This window comes from Gambusia affinis, linkage group LG23, assembly GCF_019740435.1.
Source record: "Gambusia affinis linkage group LG23, SWU_Gaff_1.0, whole genome shotgun sequence".
Classification (NCBI taxonomy): domain Eukaryota; kingdom Metazoa; phylum Chordata; class Actinopteri; order Cyprinodontiformes; family Poeciliidae; genus Gambusia; species Gambusia affinis.
The window spans coordinates 19,926,447-19,945,508 of record NC_057890.1 but is presented as its reverse complement, the minus strand read 5'-3'; the positions used below and the strand labels follow the sequence as shown (position 1 = coordinate 19,945,508).

Sequence of the window (19,062 nt, the reverse complement as noted above, 5' to 3'; positions counted from 1 at the left end):
CCAGAGAACCAGAGTTCTCCTCTTCTCCCTCTTCTTACCACATTTTCATCGTCTGTCAGCGAGCTCATTCACAACATCACGTTCCAAACAACTCACTGTTACCAAATTACAGAATTATTGCAGTCTACAGCAGGAATAAAAACCTAAAAGACCATTTGGTCCATGCATGGGTTAAACAGTTAAAAGAACCCAGGGTCAAAGGTCAGGGAGAACTTTTCCAACCACTATTTTGGATTAAAAACAATTTTAATAAAAGTTTACAAAACTGAACAATCTGGAAACCCCAAAATCAAAACCTGTTTACCTAATTGGATGCAAAACCTGCCAAACTGAATGTGCTGGTGAAACAGGAAACACCATTCTGACCCGTTTCACCAGCATGGATCCAATAATACCAATCTGAAGAACAAACATGTTCCCTTAATTCGGCACTTAATAGATCGTGGATGGACCAACCTGAGTGCCTCTGTTCTCCAGCGCAATCTCACCAAGTCCACAGCTCAGCGCCGGCGTGCTGAGACTCTGGATCTCCAGACTCAGCACGCCGGTACCGGTGGGCTTGAATGAGTGGCAGGAGACCCGAGGGGATTCCTTGGAGGACTGACCGTGCTCATGGAACTGCAGTTCAGTTTTGAACCCATAAAACCCAACCCAATAAAAGTAAAATATCCCTATAATATATATCACAGTCAACAGGACCCTAGCCCAGTGTGTGTGTGTGTGTGTGTGTGTGTGTGTGTGTATACTCAATAGTTCTATAAATATTACAGGCAATGTGTGATTCAAACTGAACTTTGTGATGAAATACAACCCTTCTTAATGACGATCATCTGACTGGCCAGTCGTATGGAGTGACCCCTGCTGGTGACACCAGAGTTCTGCAAACATGGCTCCTTCTGATTGGGTCAGCTTTTCATAGAATTGATCATAAAATGTATGCATATGGTGTCTCCGTTACCACGGTGACAGATGTCAGCTCTGCAAAAACGTCTTCACCAACCATGGACCAGTAAAAACCTCTGGCAGGGAAAACCCAGAAGAAGCAGTCTGAGTTTTAAACATCATGAAACTAGGAGCAGAACCTGGAACAGAACCTCAGAGGTCTATTGGAACTTCTTCATCATGCCTGAACAACCAGAGACCAGATGAAGAACCAGACAGGTCCAACTGATGACTTTAGCAGCAACTTTATTTCAGATAGATGGTGCATCAGAACCAACTTCTCCTGGTACCAGGTAACTGGCTCACATTGAAAGCAGAACCACTTCATAAAGGGAAAACTGAGCCGGGCCGGGTGGGATCACAGCTTTCATGGTTGCACAGAGAGAAGGAAAAAAAAGAGGAATATTTAATCATTATAACCAAAAGAGCAACACCTTCATTTCTAATTCATTGTTCAAATAAAAATATAAAGCTAAAAAATTAAAATGCTCCAAACGACCAACTGGTGAAGGTTTGGGACCATAACGGGTGCCAGGACCAGTTCTACAGGGGCACTGGACCCCGTTGGCCCATATCTAGAACCCAACCATCAGCCCGGTCCAGGAGCACAGAAGAACCCTGGATATACTTGGGTGAAACAACTGGAACAGATCCAAGAGGAACCAACAGATTAAATCTTCTTCTTTTGCCATGATTGGCTTCATTTGAGCTGTGGATCTCTGACAGAATGATGAAAACCTTTGGACCGACCAGAACTTTTCCACGAGTTCAGATTTCTGGGATGGGTTCAGCCTGAGGAAGGGTTCTAAAGGAACCACGAGAAGGTTGGGTTCTACAGAAAATCTGAGGAGAGATCTGAACCAGGTAGCTGAGGAACCAGTACAGGTTCACTCAGGAGCTTTGGTCCAAACTCCCGGGCCTGGCTGAAAGAGTTTCTGCTGGGTCTCTGGACCCTAAAGTTCTCCGTCTGAGCTCAGGTCCATTTCTGGCACCAGAAGACTTACAGAATCTCTGACTACAGGATGTGATATTAATCTGGATCGGGCTCAGAAACCAGACAACAAATCCACCAACCCAATACCATCAATGCTACAGCTTGGTCCGGTTCAGGACAAACACCAGAACTTCAGCAGAAAATCAGAAACTTCCCATCTCAATAATTTAAGGCAGTTGATCTGGTTCTGGTTCCGACAGAAATACAACAAACAGATGTGGCACATTTGGACCCGTCCATCAGAAGTGGACCCGTCCAGAGTGCGGGTCCGATGGTGCTCCTCCTGCAGGGACATGCTGCAGGAGGTTCTGGCCCATTGGTCGGTTTATCTGGTAGTTCTGAACCAGCGCCTCCTCGGGCCAGTCGCTTCTGGTCAACAGAGGTTCCATGTGGGCTCCAGGAGTCCGGATCAGAACCGGGTACGGAGCAATCGGAGGTTCCCGGTCCAATATAGAGTGTCCGTGAGCTTGGAGCGGTCCGTCTGGATCGTAAGGTGGAACCGACAGCACGGATGTGTCCCTCGTCTCCAGCTGCTGGTTCTGATGGTCCATTTGGTACAGCTGCTTCTTGTGGACCTCACAGGGGTTCTGATGGTCCAATCGGGTCTGGAAGAGCTGCTTCTTAGGGGGGTAAACCTGGTTCTGCTGGTCTAGTTTCTTTTTTTGGTTCCGGATGCTATCTTGGGCCTGGTGGTTCATCTGGACCTGGTATTGTGCGCTCTTCTGGTACTGAGAGTTCTGACAGATCTGTTCCACCTGGGACTGATGTGGCTGCTTCTGCTGGTTATGTTGTGGTTGATCAGACTGGGGGTTTTGCTTCTTTTGGTTCTGGTTCTGTGCTTGGATTTGTTGATTTTCCTCCTGGTTCATCTGAGCGTGGAACTGCTGCTTTTTCTGGCTCTGGATCTGGTTGTGGATCTGGTTCTTAACGTCCTTCCAGTGTCTCCCCTTGAGGACTGGTTCCAGATCCAAACAGCGCTGACAGACCTCCTTGCCCGGTACCGTTTGGAGCAGAACATGGTCCCCTAACTGTCTCCAGATGGCGTCCTTCTCTGCAGAAGACCAGGGCCGGCGCTGGACCTTCCTGGGGTGGAAAGGAACTGAAGGAGAGAGGAAACCTTTAAAGACCAGAGACAAGATGGACCTCCAGAGGTTACGATGGACTCATGACCCACCTGGGACTGGGTTCTGTAGTCTGGACTCTGGAGGAACCAAGGGAACCTCAGGGCTGGACCCAAATCTGGACAGAACTGCAGGGAGACAGAGACTAGGATGAAAACAGCACCATCTGGTGGATGGATAGTGTCATTACAGGAGAAAAACCTAAAAATGTAGAGGACTTCCTGCTGAAAGATGGCTATTGGTTTGTGATCAGTAGCTTACGTCAGTCTGGGTCAGAACTCACCATCGGCTCTCGGGTCTTTGTTGATTCTGGTCAGGCCCGTTCGTTTCTTGGGTTTGGGTCGCCCATCTGCTGCAGCTGCATTAACAAAACTGTAATGTGTGATCAACTACTTCCGTTAGATACCTGTTTGAGGTGGACTCAGTTCTTACCCGATTCTGGGTGAGGGTTCTGGAGGCCCAGGTTGTCCCACTCACTCCCCAGCAGGTGGTAGAAGTCGGTGGTTCTGGCTGCGGCCTCCCAGTCTCCATCCAAAAGACTCTCTCCGATGGCAATGTCGCACACGGTCTTCAGGGTGGTCTTCACTGAAAGCGGGGGCCGGCTCCACCGGTACCCTGCAGCCTTCCTGGCAGCAGAGAGTGCCAGGCTGAGCTGACCCGGCGCCAGCAGGTCCTGCAGGGTCTGGACCTGAGAATCCAGAGACTTAGCGGCCAGCAGCAGGCGACCGAGTTCCCGGAGCTTCTGGCTGACATACTCGTAGCTCCGCTGGTTACCGTCCTGGTTCTCCAGCAGCTTATTGCCGTACTTACAAATCAACCAATCAGACTTCACCTGGGAAGACATAGGGGGAGGAGTTAGAGAGTGGACAGAGTCAGAGACAAGTCAACATTAGAAGGTGAAGGTGTACAGACCTCATAAGAAACGTTGTCCTGGTTCATGCGGTGCAGTATCTCACTGACGCCCTCCGACGCGCTGCTAGAGATCGGCAGCAGGCGGGATGCTGCAGCCTGAACTCTGGTCCTCCTCTTAGGGAGGTTCTGTGCCAAGTTCTGGTTCTGATTTACACCGGGCTGAGAGGTCTGGATCTGATTCTTCTCGTGCTCAGAGCTCTGGTTCGAGGTCTCAGCAGGCGCTTTCTCAGCTAGATGTAAGGTAAGTTCACCTATGGACTCTACAGAAGGAAATGCCTCGTCAGAGGAGGTCTCTACTGAGGGGCCAGGGCCTTTGGACGGATCAATGGCAAGCTTTTTCCGACAGGACACTTGGTGTCTCCAGAGGTCGGCTCGGAGGAAGAAGCCAAGGCAGAGAGGACAGGGCAGGTAGTTCCTGGCATCAACATCAAACTTCTCTGAGGGCTGCCGCCACGGGACGATCTCACCGCGTCCCTGACGGATCACCTGTTGGACACACAGTAAGTCAGCTGGACTTTGACACAGGTAGATTACAGGTTAAACAACTAACAGAGTCAAAGGTCAACAGGAAGACCTTTAATCTCTCTTCCCTGAAGGTCTTCCAGTCAACGGCTGTGAAATGTCCCACCAACTCATTTAAAATCAGAGGACAAAGCCTTTGGGGCCCCAGACTGGGCAATGTGTTGCCTCTAACTTTGTGTTGCCGTGATTCTCTTTATACTTTTAAAAATTAAAATTGGCTTTTAATTAGCTTTTTTTAACGTCTGCCATTTTATCTTTCCTATTTTATGTTTTATATTTTCTAAAGGACTTTGTAGTTTTTCACATGTAAAATGTGCTATATGAATAAAGTTAACTTATTAATAAATTATTTTAACTGAAAGTCCAACTGGCCATGTTGAGTTTCAGAGCTGGTCAAACTCCTGTCAAGCTTAAAAAATGGACAAGGTAACAAAACAATGGCCACCGAAAACAGCAACCAGGCTGGATCCAAAAGTTGTAGAGCTCTGAATCTTCTTTATATATATACTTCTTCTAGAATACTTTTGCAGTTTCACAAGACATAATTTCCACATTTCTCAACCATCAATGAGAGGTTGATGGTTGTGCTAAGCCGCTCGGCTTAAAAAATCATTAGTTCATTACAGGTCTAATTAAGGGGTGGAGACAGCGTTTACATTTCCAGATGGAAAATACACAAACGTACTTAACTATATTTATAGAAAAACATTTACATAATTAGATTTAATGTTTGCAACTCAAACCTGAAGCAATAAAACAATCTGGCCCCAAACAAAATCCAAAACATCCCTCTCAAAGGGTTGTGTGTGTCCAGATACATTTTTTTGTGCACAGGCCAGTTTATACATGAAGGCCCTGGTCCCTGTCAGCACGACTCATGGGTGCGTTTCCATGGCAACACCTGACCAGGTGTTAGTGAGGGTGAGTCCCTCACTGGTTGACTCTGCATCAGGCAGAGAAATAACTTTAGATTTCAGTCAGAAATTTATGGAGCCTCATAAGAAAATGACCATTGAAAGTTGTTGTAGAGGACAGACCTTCTAAATTTCCTTGTGATAAAAAATGAAAACATTAAGCCAGGACTGGCTATGAATACTTTTGGAACTGAGTAGATTATAGCTTCTACAAAAGTTTAGTATGAACTGTGTCCCACTACACAGCACTACGTTTTTCATAAAGGGCAACAAAAAGATCAAAAGAAAATAAAATTTTTTAAACCTTTTGGCATAAAAAGTTGCCAAAAGGCCTTGAATGAATTTGAGGAAAATATTGCCAGATTCAGTTCCCATTAGCAGGATGAACTGACCCAGAAGAACCCAAAGAACCATTTACCAGAATCACCCTGATGACCTGAGGATCCTCAAGACTTCTGGAAAATATTCTGGAGAGACACAGTGACCCTAGTGGAAGGTTCCGGTCCTGGTTCTGACTTCATGAGGATGATTCAACCAGGACCTGATGACGAACTGACCCAGAACCCCCTGGGGTACCCTGAAACGTCTCCGTCTAGGAAAGTAACCCCACCTCAATGTTGTGCAGGTAGTTGCCTCTGCAGCGTAGGTGTTCCAGCAGCAGGTGGCGCTGTTTGGAGCCGGTGGGTAGGGCACTGGCGGCCAGAACTTCCTGCTGGTCGGCGTGCTTCCTGAGGAGGTGGCGAGCGATCTTGACCTGCGGTCGGCGGCAGAAGACGCAGTAATGCTTCTTGTCCCAGCGACGTTTCCCATCGCTCATTGACCTTTTCACCGTCACGCCCTCCTTCTCCTGGCACCGCCTCTTCTCAGCAAGGCCCCGCCTCTTATCAGCAAGGCTCCGCCTCTTTGCCTTTTGGCCCCTCCGCCCCATGGGCCGGCGCCGAACCTGGCTGGACGCAGCTTTAGGTGGATCTCTGTGAGGAGAAGGCTGGACGTCAGGGTTCACCGTGCCAACGCTAGCATCCTCCTCCATGGTAACAGCAGTCTCCATGACAACCTGATGTTCACAGAGAAACAAAGACAGGATCTCAGGTCAATCAGATTTAAACAAAGAATGCAAAAACCTAACTGTGACCTGAAAACCCAGATCTGACCCAAAGAGCGTCACATGACCTGATGAAACATGATGTTTCTTCTTCTGCTACACAAACACAGAGAAAAACTGTTGGAATGACCCTTTAATCTGCTAAGAGGTGAACAGGACTAGACTGGAGAAGGCTGAGGAGATGGATCCCAGATCGATCGATAATGTGGGACCCAGATTATCGATCCCAGATTCAACTATGTTGAAACCGTCACAACATAGTGACGGTTTCAACAATCAGTTAAAAAACATTTTTTTTATAAAAGTTACATACTGCTGCTTTTTTGTGTGTGTCTTATTTACATCCAAAACAACACTGAATAAAAAAATGTGTGAAAGAATTTTGTTACTGTTGATAACTCCACCAAGCATATTTTATCTAGTCTGTAACCCTGGACAGGAAATTGGTTATTTGAGAACAGGTTAGATGAAAAAATTAAATGGACATCATCTGGAGACTGATTCTGATATTCACCTGGGTCTCTCCCCAAAACTGTACAGTGAAATTATGAAACATTTATTCTGGACATAGTATATATGAAAATCATTGGGTTAGGTACCTTTGCTGCTTTACTATGGAATATTCTGTTTTTAAAATCTCCCAATCCTACAGATGACCCTTACACACCAGCAGGACGTCACGTAACTCTCTTTTACCAATTAAATTTACTTAAAAACAAAATAGAAAGCCAAAACTTAATTTTCTATTGCACACTATTACCGTAATGCACCATGTATGCACGACACTGATCTTTAAGAGCCCTAACGTCGCCTGGTCTGACCGCTGTTCTCTGGTTCTGACGTCCTCTGGAGGACAGGTGTGGGTTCATGGATGCAGTTGTGGGTTCAAGGAACCGACGCGTCAGGTTCTGTGCCATGTTCTGCTCGGTGGCTCATAAAAACCCAACAAAACACCGATCTGGGCCTGGGACTGTAAAATTAAATGCTTTGTCACTAAAGTCCGGTTTAATCATCCTCTCCCTCTGCTCCTCTCTAGAACCGAACCTTAACCTGAACCACCGGCATCAGCACCATGTCCGGAGGGGATAACCCGAACTGTCCGACAATGGAAGTCCGTGGGCTAAAGGCGTCTGTAGGATTGTGTCATTACACACATGAGCAGAACCGAGAAGAACCGAGCCACAAGATACACGCAGGAAGTGACCGAACCTAACAGAACCACCTCGACCCATCCTTACCTTAGAAACGGCCTCAAACTCCTCTCCCTCTTTTTATTTTTCTTTTCTACTTCTTCTTCAGAATTTATTGGGAAGTTGTCATGAAACATAATGTATGTATTACCGCCCCCTAGTGGTGTGGAGTGTGGCTCAACACGTCTTATTGTGTGCTTTTAGTCGAAGTGATCATATTTTATTAATCATCTTAGGTTGTCTAAAGAAAATCAGAATCAAAATTTTAGTACATTTACATTCTGAATGTCCATGTAGACTAATAAAATATTTCTTTATTTTTTTCTTATTTCCTGCAACATGGATCTTCTTTTTGTCGTGTTTTTCCAATTTACTGAATAACATTTATGTTAGCAGCTTCTTGTTCTGTTGTGGTGTTGAAGACAATGAACTGCTAAATCCACAATATTGTTAGCTACTTTTTGGTTTCTCCTTGATCTCATTTCTCTTATTCTGTCTTGAATCACATAAAACAACATTTATTTTCATTGCCTTTTTTCTGCAATTTTTGTTTAATTATACTTTTTGCTTTTGATTTCATTGCAATTACTGTAAAGTAGATTTGTCCGAATGGTGCTACATGCTGTTTTGTTTCTCTTCATCCCAATAGTTACTGCAGGAACCTAAATAAATATAGATGTTAATCCCATCATCTAAATAATGACTGCTGCTGTTTCTTATGAAATGTCTGGTGCACAACAAATTATTCTTCTTAAAGGTCTCATTTCGTCTGCATTGCACTGCTAGTGATAATGCTAATATTTTGCTTGTGTATGATGACAAGCCATTTATAATTTATTGACCTTCTTTAATCTTATATTCAGATTATTCTTGTTTCTCCAGTCGGACGTTTTGAATGAAGCTGTCTAAATCTTGACATAATCATGGAAGCTGTTTGTATATTTTTGTATTGTACATGAATTAAAACAAATCCTTTGTCCATTTTCTTGTATGAAAGTGTTAAATCTACTTTTGCATCATGTAGGATCGTGTTCATATTGCACACTGGACTAATCACTAGGTTGTGCCTCTCTCCTTCTCTTTTTCCAACATCTCTTTAGAGTTTCTATTGTTGGATGATTTGATTCATTTCCTTATAAACTGATCCAATAGTTAATTGCTAGTTGTGTAATAATTCTATCATTTATCCTGTCTTGGCTGAAAATGATCCTGTACATATTTTTAATTCTTCATATTGAATATTGTCCAGTTTTTCCAGTCTTGGTTTTGCTGCTGATCCATAAACAATTATGTAATAATCTATATTTGACCTCATCTTGTAAGAAGTCAAAAGGCATTACCCCTTTTTAAAATCTTTTACACACATATCTTTTAATATTTAAATAATATACTAATCAGCATCAGTCCTGGACAGAATGATTAAAATCTTGGCATTATTTTGGAGATGAAAGAAATAACTCCTAGAAAACTCTTTGTTATGGGATTAAATTATGGTGATCTTTGTTATGGTTGGTGATCTCCCAGCTCCCCAGCAGACTGATCCACCAAACGAAGGATTTCCAGAGCCATCCAGCCTAGACGTTACAGCAGCAGCACCAAGAAACCCACGACCGTCCAACTCCACCCAGAACAGACAGAAAACCTTCACCAACCAGCAGGGTGTCCCAGTCCAGTGTTGGACCGTTGCTCCAGTGGGTTAAAGCAAACGACTCTCTTTTCCTCAGATGCTATTCCAGCTTCATTTGAAAGTAAACAACACTTGATAAGCACTTATAAAACAAAATGGAAACAGTATTGTTTCTGAAACAAGACTACAGGAGTGAATTGTATAATCAATTTTCTTTCCGATTTTTAATTAGAGATTATAGATAAAATGTCTGAAAGTGTCTCTACACAATACTCACATGCTGCTCTTCACCTGGATTAATGGGCTTTATTTTGGGCATTTAAGAGACTGAAATAAAAAAACCTGTTACAGCAGAAAACACAAAGTTAAAAAAAAATAATTAATGTTTCTGTCAGGAACAATCTTTGCAGTAACTTCAGTATGTTGACTGTAACAGATGTTTTTCCTCCTGGTATTTCATAACAGCAGAAACTCTGGATTGATTAGATGTGAACAAGTCCAGCATGAAGCAAAACACTAAACTCTTGTTTCTTTGAGAATATGAACAGAAACGTTCCGGACTTCCAGGTCCAGTAACACGCAGAAAAAAATCTAAGAGAAGCTGTGCAGGGAAATCCTCAGGAGATTTGCTGAAAAATAAAGAAGTTGACAGTTTCAGTTACATGTGAAAGTGGAAAATAGTTGTTCTAAAAACATTACATTTCTCACCAGCAAAGCTCGACCTCTGGTTTCTATCGGTAACAGAAAGTTTCCCAGAGCACAGATGACACAAGCAACCGCAAACGGAGTGAGAGCTTGAATCACAGACCGCGACATGAGCACCTGAAGTACACATAAAGCATTGAGACACAACAACAGCAATCTGAAAATGGTATTTTGGAGCTGGATCTTGAACACACCTGCGCAATAAATGGAGCGATCATCCCTCCAATCCGACTGAAGGAGGTGCAGAAACCCATCCCAAGAGATCGCGCTATGGTTGGGTAAACCTGGGATAAAAACATTTGGAACATTTGTTCACAGGACGTGTGCAAACTTAACCAGGAGCAGCAACCGTTAGAATCAGATTAGATAAATCAGCTCGGTCAACCATGACTGTGTGAACAAACAGGGAATTTGACTTGGTGTTCATATGCTCACAGTTTACAGGTATTAAGCATAATTCTATGACCTCTAGTGGAAATAACAGATGGAAATTTTTACACCTTGTTATGTTTGGAAGTCAACATGAAGTAGGACCTGAATTAGGCCAGAGTTTAACTTGCTCAACAGAATCATATTTACATTCCCTACATTCTTTCTTCTTTTCCTCCACTACACTAAGCAATATCCACATACGCCACCTAGTGGTGAACACAGAAAACCCAACAATTTGGATACTCAGAACTTTAGCTGTATGAATATTAATGGGCAAAGTGTGAAATGTGTGCAGCCCGTTCCAATTCCATGTATGGAGGATGAATATTCCTACACTAATGGTCCCATTAATGACCCCTACAAAGCATGCTGGGAAATTGTTGCAGATGGCAACATAATCATTGCACACCAGAGAAGCAATAGGAATCTCAGAGGAAGCTGGTATTCAATCAGAACTCAGAACGTGCCGACTGTGCAGGATTATCTAAATGTGAAGAGATGATCAACTCTTACCTCAGCTGTGTAAATGTAAACCACGTTAAAGTTCATGGAGACCAGAGATCGCAGCAGGAACAGCAGCACAGTGAAGCCAAACCTGAAGTAAAAAACAAAGTTTCAATAATGCAGCTCAGATGCATTAAAATATGCTAAACAGACAAAATGAATAATTTAGCATCATAATGACTCTGGTCCCTGTCAGATTTCAGTGGGCAGCACAGGAACTAAAGATCTGATAAAACCAGGTTCTAGTGATTCAGCCCAATAAACCAAATCCCAACCCAGTTTAGAGAGCTGGTTGTCATGGAGCCCAGAGCTCCAACTGGAATCTACTAAGCGTTTCTGCTGCCATTCATCTGAGTGACAAACTTTTGTTACTGTATTGAACAGAAAGTGGACGGAAATTATGCTGGAGAATCCCTTTTCTGTCTTTTATTCTTCTTTTTCTAATAATGATAATATACATGGCCAAATAAAATGTACATCTGATTATGTTTGGAAGTCAACATGACCTCGATTTGAGCACCTGAAGTACACATAAAGCAATGAGAGCTGCAGTGAAAAGTGGCTATCTGAGAGGAAAGGAGATGCTCCACATGTCTGAGTCTGTATGAGGGGATAAAACACTGTGAGCTGCAGCATAAGCTGAGGTTGCACTGGTTTCTGAACAGTCATGCAAAGACAAGAAAGCAGAGAATTATTGCTCCAGTCAAGGTGAGTAAAATCTGATCACTTCCTAGTGACAGACCAATCAAACTGCAGATGTTCTTTATCACAGGAGACTCAGTGCAGTCCTTACATTGTTGTGCAGATGTTGACCATCATGAACAGAAGAGCTGTTAACAGTTGAAGCACAGTGAGACTTATCCTCCGTCCGAACACGTTAAGCAGGACGATGTTTAACGGAACCACTGGGAGAACAGAGAAGATGGAGTCACAAGCTGGACAGACATGCTGACTAAAGTTTCCTGAAAGAAGATCAGAAGACATGTTGCTTCTATTGGACGGAGGAAATAAACTGGATTTTATTCAGCAGCAATATTTAAATGTTTTTATACATTTCCTGTTTAAAAAAATCTGTTCCAGATTTCTGATGTTCTGCATCTGTTCATCAGTAAAATACATTTACTACAGGAAAATGTATCAGTCAACAAATTTCATTGTGGTAAATGAGTTCTACTTTTCTAGCAAACTGTCAAGTCCAGAGGACTCCAAAGTGTTTCACTCTATATTCATTCATTCATTCATTCATTCATTCATTCATTCATTCATTCATTCACCCTCTGATGATGGCGAGCTACTGGATTGTAGCCACAGTCGCCCTGAAGTGATCTGACCAAGGAGAGACTGCCAGGCACAGGGAACCTCTATTGGGTTATTGGGCCCCCCGACCACCTGTTGGGCCCCCCGACCACCTGTTGGGCCCCCCGACCACCTGTTGGGCCCCACCAGCAGGAAAGGCAGGAGAAGCATCTTGCCCAAGGACAGAGGTGGACGGAGCTGGACCCGGGTGACCCGGTGGTTGGGACTCAGACTGTTGGACTCACATGCGACTTCTCCCAGGGAGCTGATGAGTAGCGTCTGGTAGTCGCTGCTTCCAAAGGGGATGCAGTAGCAGAGTCCGCTCTCATGGCGGTGTTTGACCTGATGCTCTGCGTCGGCATTCATCACACACAGCAGGTTTTTCTCCAGCAGCTCTGAACTGCTCAGCACTGAGCCGTAGTACGCGAAGGACGCCACAAACCTGCAGGACAGACAGAAACTAGATCCTGAGACTTTATTTGACCTGGATGCTCCGCTGCTCCCCTTCCTGCAGCTCCAGGTTCAGGTTTGCAGCTTACAAAAATATAAGTCCATGTAAATGTAGACTTTGACTCTTTTGAGACCAAGTGCTGCAGTAAACATAAGTAAAAAACACAGAACTTTATTTTCCCAAAAATCCTGAACTCAGAAGCAAATAAGTGACAAAAGTTTTTACGAGACCAATGTACTGCAGTCTTGTTGGTGATGGACTCGGGCTGATTCTGACAGCATGTTTTCAAAGATGAGCAAACTTTACCATGAGTACCAGAGCAGGAGGGACGTCCTCCTGAAGGTGGGACTGAACAGAACCCTCCAGCTGCCGCGTTCCCTCTGGGAAACAAACATCACACCACAAATCCAGTTTTTCTCTTAAATGTGATTTTAAGATCAGTATGTCAACAAAATGCAGCTTCTACAGGGATTACACACACACACACACACACACACACACACACACACACACACACACACACACACACACACACACACACACACACACACACAAAAGCCACTGAACATGATGGTAACAGCTCAAGTCGCAGCAAAGGCAACAATCAGTCATCTGAAGTTTATGCTTATGATTTTTTTCTGCTTCTTATCATAATGAAACAAGAAGATAATTGTTCATTGCTGTTCCTAGACGCTTCAGCAGAATTAGACTCTGAATGGATCACATGTCTGTCCTGGCCAGAGAGCAGAGGGACGTCTGGACGCGTTAACTCAGCAACAGAACCTGGTCCATGCAGAAGACAGTGGAGAGATGGAGAGAAGCTTCCAACTTGGCTCTGGGTGAGATGGATTTCAAATGGGAAAATATGCAACAACAGAACTACTGCATCATTGTTTGAGCCATGATGCAACACTGACACCATCAGGCCACAGCAGGAATTACAAGTATTCTCAGTAGTCATGGTATTTCCTTCTAGGTAGTTCTAGGAAGATGAGACAGGAAGCAGAAAGTACCAGAGCGGGTTCCACCAGCCGTCCAGGAGGAAGAGAAGCTCGGTTCATCGTGGCGATCCTCTGCAGGGTTTTGACGGCAGCATCAACTTTCCCTGCTGACACGTTGTAACGGGCCGACTCAGGAATTAACTGGGGGACGTCAGTTCAAACAGAAACATCACATGCTTTGACTGGGACAGACATGATAGAAACACACAATTGGAGCAGAACTTGCACCTTGAAGAGGAAGATGAGGATGATGCTTGGTGTGATGGAGAGCCGGATCATCCATCTCCAGCCCATAGTGGGAACCACCAGCATGCCGAGGAGGATGATGAGCATGGAGCCGGTCATCCAGAAGATCTGAAACACAAAGAGCTCCAGTGCTTCTGTTGTTTGGAGAAAGAAAGGTTGAGAGAGCAGAACTCACGGTGCCCAGAGGCAGCAGGTAGGCTCGGTACTTGGCAGGGATGAACTCTGTCTTCAACACAAACCTAAAGAGCAAGCAAACCATGTTTAGCTAATCAGAGAGCAGGATTTTTAGTCTACTGCTGCTTTGTGTGAGCTGACCCCTGTGACACTCCTGCAACGCCGCAGCCCACCATGCTGCGCAGGAAGATAAACCAGCCATACGTTGGAGCGAACGAGGTGAGCAGAGAGAAATAGGCGCTCCACACATAACCTCCAAACACAACCTGAATGAAACACAAAGAGCCAAGAAGAAGCACACAGAAAAAATCCAATGGCATTGCAACTGGAATCGGCCATTTCCTACCTTCCAGCGTCCATATCTGTCAGCGATGTAACCGGCCAAAACTCCACAAACCATGAAGCCAACAAACACCATCTGACAGAGACATGCAGTCAGTCAGTCATGGACAGCATAAACAGTAAACGTTCATTCAGTCATTGTCTGACAGAACAGAGTGTCAGAAAGTCAAATCTTCACAATGCAGGCTGAAATAATTCCTTATTAATGCTTTCTAGATATTCTGGTGTCCTAAAAACGATGAATATGATTGTTAAATTATGTCCAAAGGCTTTTGAAGCGGTTATGAGAAACTGTTCATTTGGACACATGCTAAATAAAACTAGTTTCCGACATCGACACTGAATGAATGAACATGTTCTCTCCATTCTTATTATGGAGTCCTGAAAACATCAAATGTTATGAATCAGCAACAAGCGTGGCCTTCGGTGAACAAACTGCCCAGTTGGAAAGTGATGTATGTTGAACATCAGCCTGACTGTGATCAGGTTCATAGCAGGAAGAAGAGCATTCTGGGAAAATGTTACAGAAACAGCAGACATGTTCACATTGGTAGCCAGGCCTCCTCTCAGTTATTCCTATCAATACCTGATCATTATTCACATCAGCTTCAACAGTGCAATACCATCATAACAAGTTGGGTTGCCATGGCACCGTACGATTTCTGGGAGTGAGCTGTTAATCATGTCTTCTTACACACAATTAAACTAAAATTTCTCACACAAATGGAAAAACGGCTCAAAGTCGGCCAAAAATTGCACAGTGTACGTCAAACTTTGATCCAACACACTTCAGCCTCTTCTCCAGTTTTCTCTTCATCTGGATCTGATGGACCTGGAACAGATTTCCTGCTTGGCTTTTCCACACTGTGTGACAGACAGACAGAAAAACCTGGATGTGTGTTACTCTGCCTGGAGTTTGGGATCCTGAGGAGGATCTGGAGAGGGAGGTGTCCTTCACCTCATACCTGCAACCTAACACAATATTCTGAGGACAACCAATAGGAAAAACTAAACCAGAAATTAGGTCGTCATCATCATCCTGCACTTGTGAAGTTTCTTGGTTTCCTGTTTCAAGAAGTCTGAGAGCAAAACTTTCAGACTTCCATCTTCAGAACATCAACGGACCGCTATCACATCATCCTGATCTGTAGTCATGGATTCTGGAGCGCTCTCCTTTTTGTTCTCCTCAGAAAAATCACTCCAGAGAGAAATTCTGCTTCTTTTCAAATCTTGAATCCCAAACTATTCAGAGATTTTGCCAGTTCAGTTCTCCAGCAGTTTCTTTAGTTAATGAGGGTTCATAAAATGTTAGTTAATAAAATGTTGAAAATGTTATCAAAATTCTGCTGTGAATGTCTCAATAACCTCTGACCTGCACTGCAGCTCACCTTCAACAACATTTCAGATCATTTGAGTGATGTTCAGCTGAGTTTTATCAAAGATATTTGTGACACAGAGTTGAGTTTATGCGTGGTTTGGCTTGGATGACAGAAACTCACCGTGGAGACGAGGGCGACCTGCCAGTCCTCCAAGCGCCACTCGCATCGAATCTCTGGAGAAACTACAGCTAGCAGCATGATCTCCATGGCCTCCACAATCTGCACAAAAACACCCGTCAGAGTGCATCTGTCCCACCTTCACTGCAGCTCTGCTGGGGCTAAGAGAGACTCACATTGGCACTGCCCATGATGACAAACAGCAGGACGTGGAAGCGTCCAAAGCCGATGGTTTCCACAGCTTCCTCCACAGTGAACTTCTCATCTGCTGCAGCTGAAAACAGTCCAGAGGTTCAGTCAGATTAAATCCACCTCCACTAGATTTATCTGGAGAATCTGTGGAGCAAGTCATGGACTCGTTCTGTCATCTTGTTGGAAATACGATGTTCCCTCACCAGCTCTCTGTGAGGAACACTTGACCAGTTGCTGGTTAACACAAAGAGTAACTTAGCCAATCATGTGACAGCAACTCAACACATCTAGACATGTGGAAAACGACTGACTGAAATTTAAAGTGAGCATCAGAATGGAGCAGAAGGGTGTAAAGGACATTAAGTAATGGAGTTTTATTTTGAAGGACTAGGAGTGCTGATCAGTTCTAGATGACAAAAAGGAAAAAATAACTGAAATAGCCACTGGTTACCACCAAAGCATGCAGAACGGGATCTGTGAATGCACAACACACCAAACCTTGAAGCAGATGAGCCACAACAGCAGAAAACCAAATTAGGTGCAACTTTCTATCAGCCAACAGGAAACTGAGGCTACAATTCACAGACACACCAAAACTGGACCAGAACAGGTTGGAGAAACAATACTTGGTCCAATGACCATCTGACAGTACCAGCTGAGTTTCAGCTGAACTTTCCATTTCATCCAGATCAGACCAACTGCAACGTGGAGTTCTCTGTTCTCCAATGGCTTCATCTGAAGTGCAGAACATCTTCAGGAAGTTTGTGACCTGGAGTTTCTCACCATGGATCTGCAGCTGATTGATTTGTTGTCATTTCAATAGGCACCAAAATCTCACAGGAATGTTTCTGAAAGTCTTGTTGAATCTCAGCCACAAAGAGTCAAAGCAGTCCTGAAGACTGGTACCGACCCGGTTCTGGCAAGGTGTACTTAATATAGTGGCCAGTGAGACTATGATGGGAACGGTTGTATGCATGTTGGAAGGGAAAATGTACATAATTATGATTGTAGTTTATTGTTTGATAATTCCTACGAAGCGACTTCAGTTCCACCTTTAAATCTGTAATTAATCAGCTGAATAATCAGATATCTAGAAACTTCATCAATACTCCAGATTTCTAGCCTCTCATCCTCACATTTCTCTCTTCTCAGATGAATAATTATATTTTTCTAAACAATTATCTGTCCAGGTAAAACCAGATCTGTCAGCATTTACCTGATCATCAAACTCACCATTGTTGCTGTTGCTGTTGTTGCCTTGCGAGTTGCCTGTAGGTTTTTCTTGCAGTTCCACCTGCTGCAGATGGATGGCGCTCACCAGCTGAGTTTTCATAGAGTCGGTCATCCTAAAGCACAGATGTCAAACTCCAGTCCTGGAGGCCCGCTGCCCTGAAACCTCTATGAGCCTCTGCTGAACCACCTGAACAGAATAATTGGGTCAGTAAGGTTCTGGAGAACTGATCCACACCAGGAGGAGGAAATTAAACCGTTTCATTCCAGTGGTTTGTACCTAGGGTACATCTAAAACCTGCAGGACAGCGACTGGAGGACTGGAGTTTGACTCCTGTGGTCTAAGGGAAGAATCGTTTCTTTCAGAAACTCCAGCAGAAACATTTCAGCATCCAGTTGAGACCTTAGACTTTACACACGCTGTCAGTTGCTTCCCATCAGTTTTACAAGGATTTGTCAAATTCCTTGTAAGCCACCGCTAATTATTTATTATTATTATTATTATTATTATTATTATTATTATTATTATTATTATTATTATTATTATTATTATTATTATTATTATTATTATTATTTCTTCCCTCCAGGGGGTCTTTTTGTGGGCTCTAGTGTCCCTTATATGACAGCAGGCTGACAGGAAAGGGGGAAGGAGAGGGAGGAACACATGCGGCAAATGTCGGCCGGGTCCGGGAATCGAACCCGCGACGGCCGCGTCGAGGACTGAAGGCCTCCAAATATATAAATATATATATATAATCTTTACCGGATGCTTTAATGAACTCGTCAAAAATCAAATTAATATAAATGCTTTAAAAATAAGTGTTTGTGGGTATTTTTTGTTCATTTACAACATATTTAATAATAAAACTGAATATCAAAATACATAAACCCTGTTTGTTTTCTTATGACTCAACAGTAGCTGGAGAAAGGAGACGGTCTGGACCGGGAATCGGACCGGGAATCGAAGCGGCTCAGGCTCTTTTCACTGAATATTAATCAGTGGTTTCCGGTTACTGCTGATGCGAGTTCTGGTCTAGACCTCACCTTCACGCACTCAGGTGCTCAACCGGCTTTAACGTGCTGACGTCGGTGGGCGGAGCTTACCGATCCTGTGCCGTATTGAGATCATCGGTAGCTGCTGTTGTTCGGAAGGAGGTCCGTGTTTAAGGCACACTGGACCCGATGGAAGGAGAGAACCGAACGCTGATCCTCTGCTGTGTTTTCATGCCGCGAATGGTCGAAGTGATGATGAAGAAAAGTTCTGCTCCTCCTCCTCACCTGCTCAGGTACATCAGGAAGTGTCACCGAGCCAGCGGGTGGAAGGAGCTGCGTTCGGCGGTGGGAGGAGTCCGGTTCCGCCCAAAGCCTGCAGGTGAGGAGGATCATTAACGCAAACAACAGAGAACCAGAACGGACAGAAAACCAGTTGGGAAAGAAAAGGAGCGGCCCAGATTTCATCAGCCAGACTGGAACCGAACCAGAAAATAAAGTAGTTGTGTTTACTGAGCAGTGACTCAAAAGTAACGAAATATCGAGCTATTTGGGTTGAACATGTTCTCTATCAGGATTAAAACATCACGATATTCTCCAGAGATAAACAGGTTTGAGATCCGAGGACTGAATAAGTGAATAAAAGTGAATAAAAGCAGAAAATGTTCAGAAATGACAA

General features: G+C 44.0%; 2 protein-coding genes across 2 annotated transcripts; both read right to left on the bottom strand.

Moving 5' to 3' along the window:
* Window positions 1–1,171: 1,171 nt before the first annotated feature.
* LOC122826542 lies at window positions 1,172–7,893 on the bottom strand. The gene is made up of 7 exons (XM_044108537.1): window positions 7,746–7,893; window positions 6,016–6,459; window positions 3,970–4,455; window positions 3,490–3,889; window positions 3,341–3,415; window positions 3,111–3,185; window positions 1,172–3,035 (listed from the first exon to the last, which is right to left on the bottom strand). Exons 2-7 carry the CDS (start codon window positions 6,451–6,453, stop codon window positions 2,176–2,178), a joined length of 2,334 nt encoding a protein of 777 aa, XP_043964472.1. The 5' UTR covers window positions 6,454–6,459; window positions 7,746–7,893; the 3' UTR covers window positions 1,172–2,175.
* Window positions 7,894–9,610: 1,717 nt separating this feature from the next.
* On the bottom strand, window positions 9,611–18,988 carry svopl (SVOP-like). Its single transcript, XM_044108052.1, has 16 exons — window positions 18,498–18,988; window positions 17,397–17,583; window positions 16,148–16,245; window positions 15,975–16,073; window positions 14,480–14,551; window positions 14,275–14,399; window positions 14,135–14,198; window positions 13,942–14,067; window positions 13,726–13,854; window positions 13,019–13,092; window positions 12,507–12,703; window positions 11,759–11,870; window positions 10,975–11,056; window positions 10,224–10,313; window positions 10,033–10,146; window positions 9,611–9,953 (listed from the first exon to the last, which is right to left on the bottom strand). Exons 2-16 carry the CDS (start codon window positions 17,506–17,508, stop codon window positions 9,942–9,944), a joined length of 1,506 nt encoding a protein of 501 aa, XP_043963987.1. The 5' UTR covers window positions 17,509–17,583; window positions 18,498–18,988; the 3' UTR covers window positions 9,611–9,941.
* Window positions 18,989–19,062: the final 74 nt, after the last annotated feature.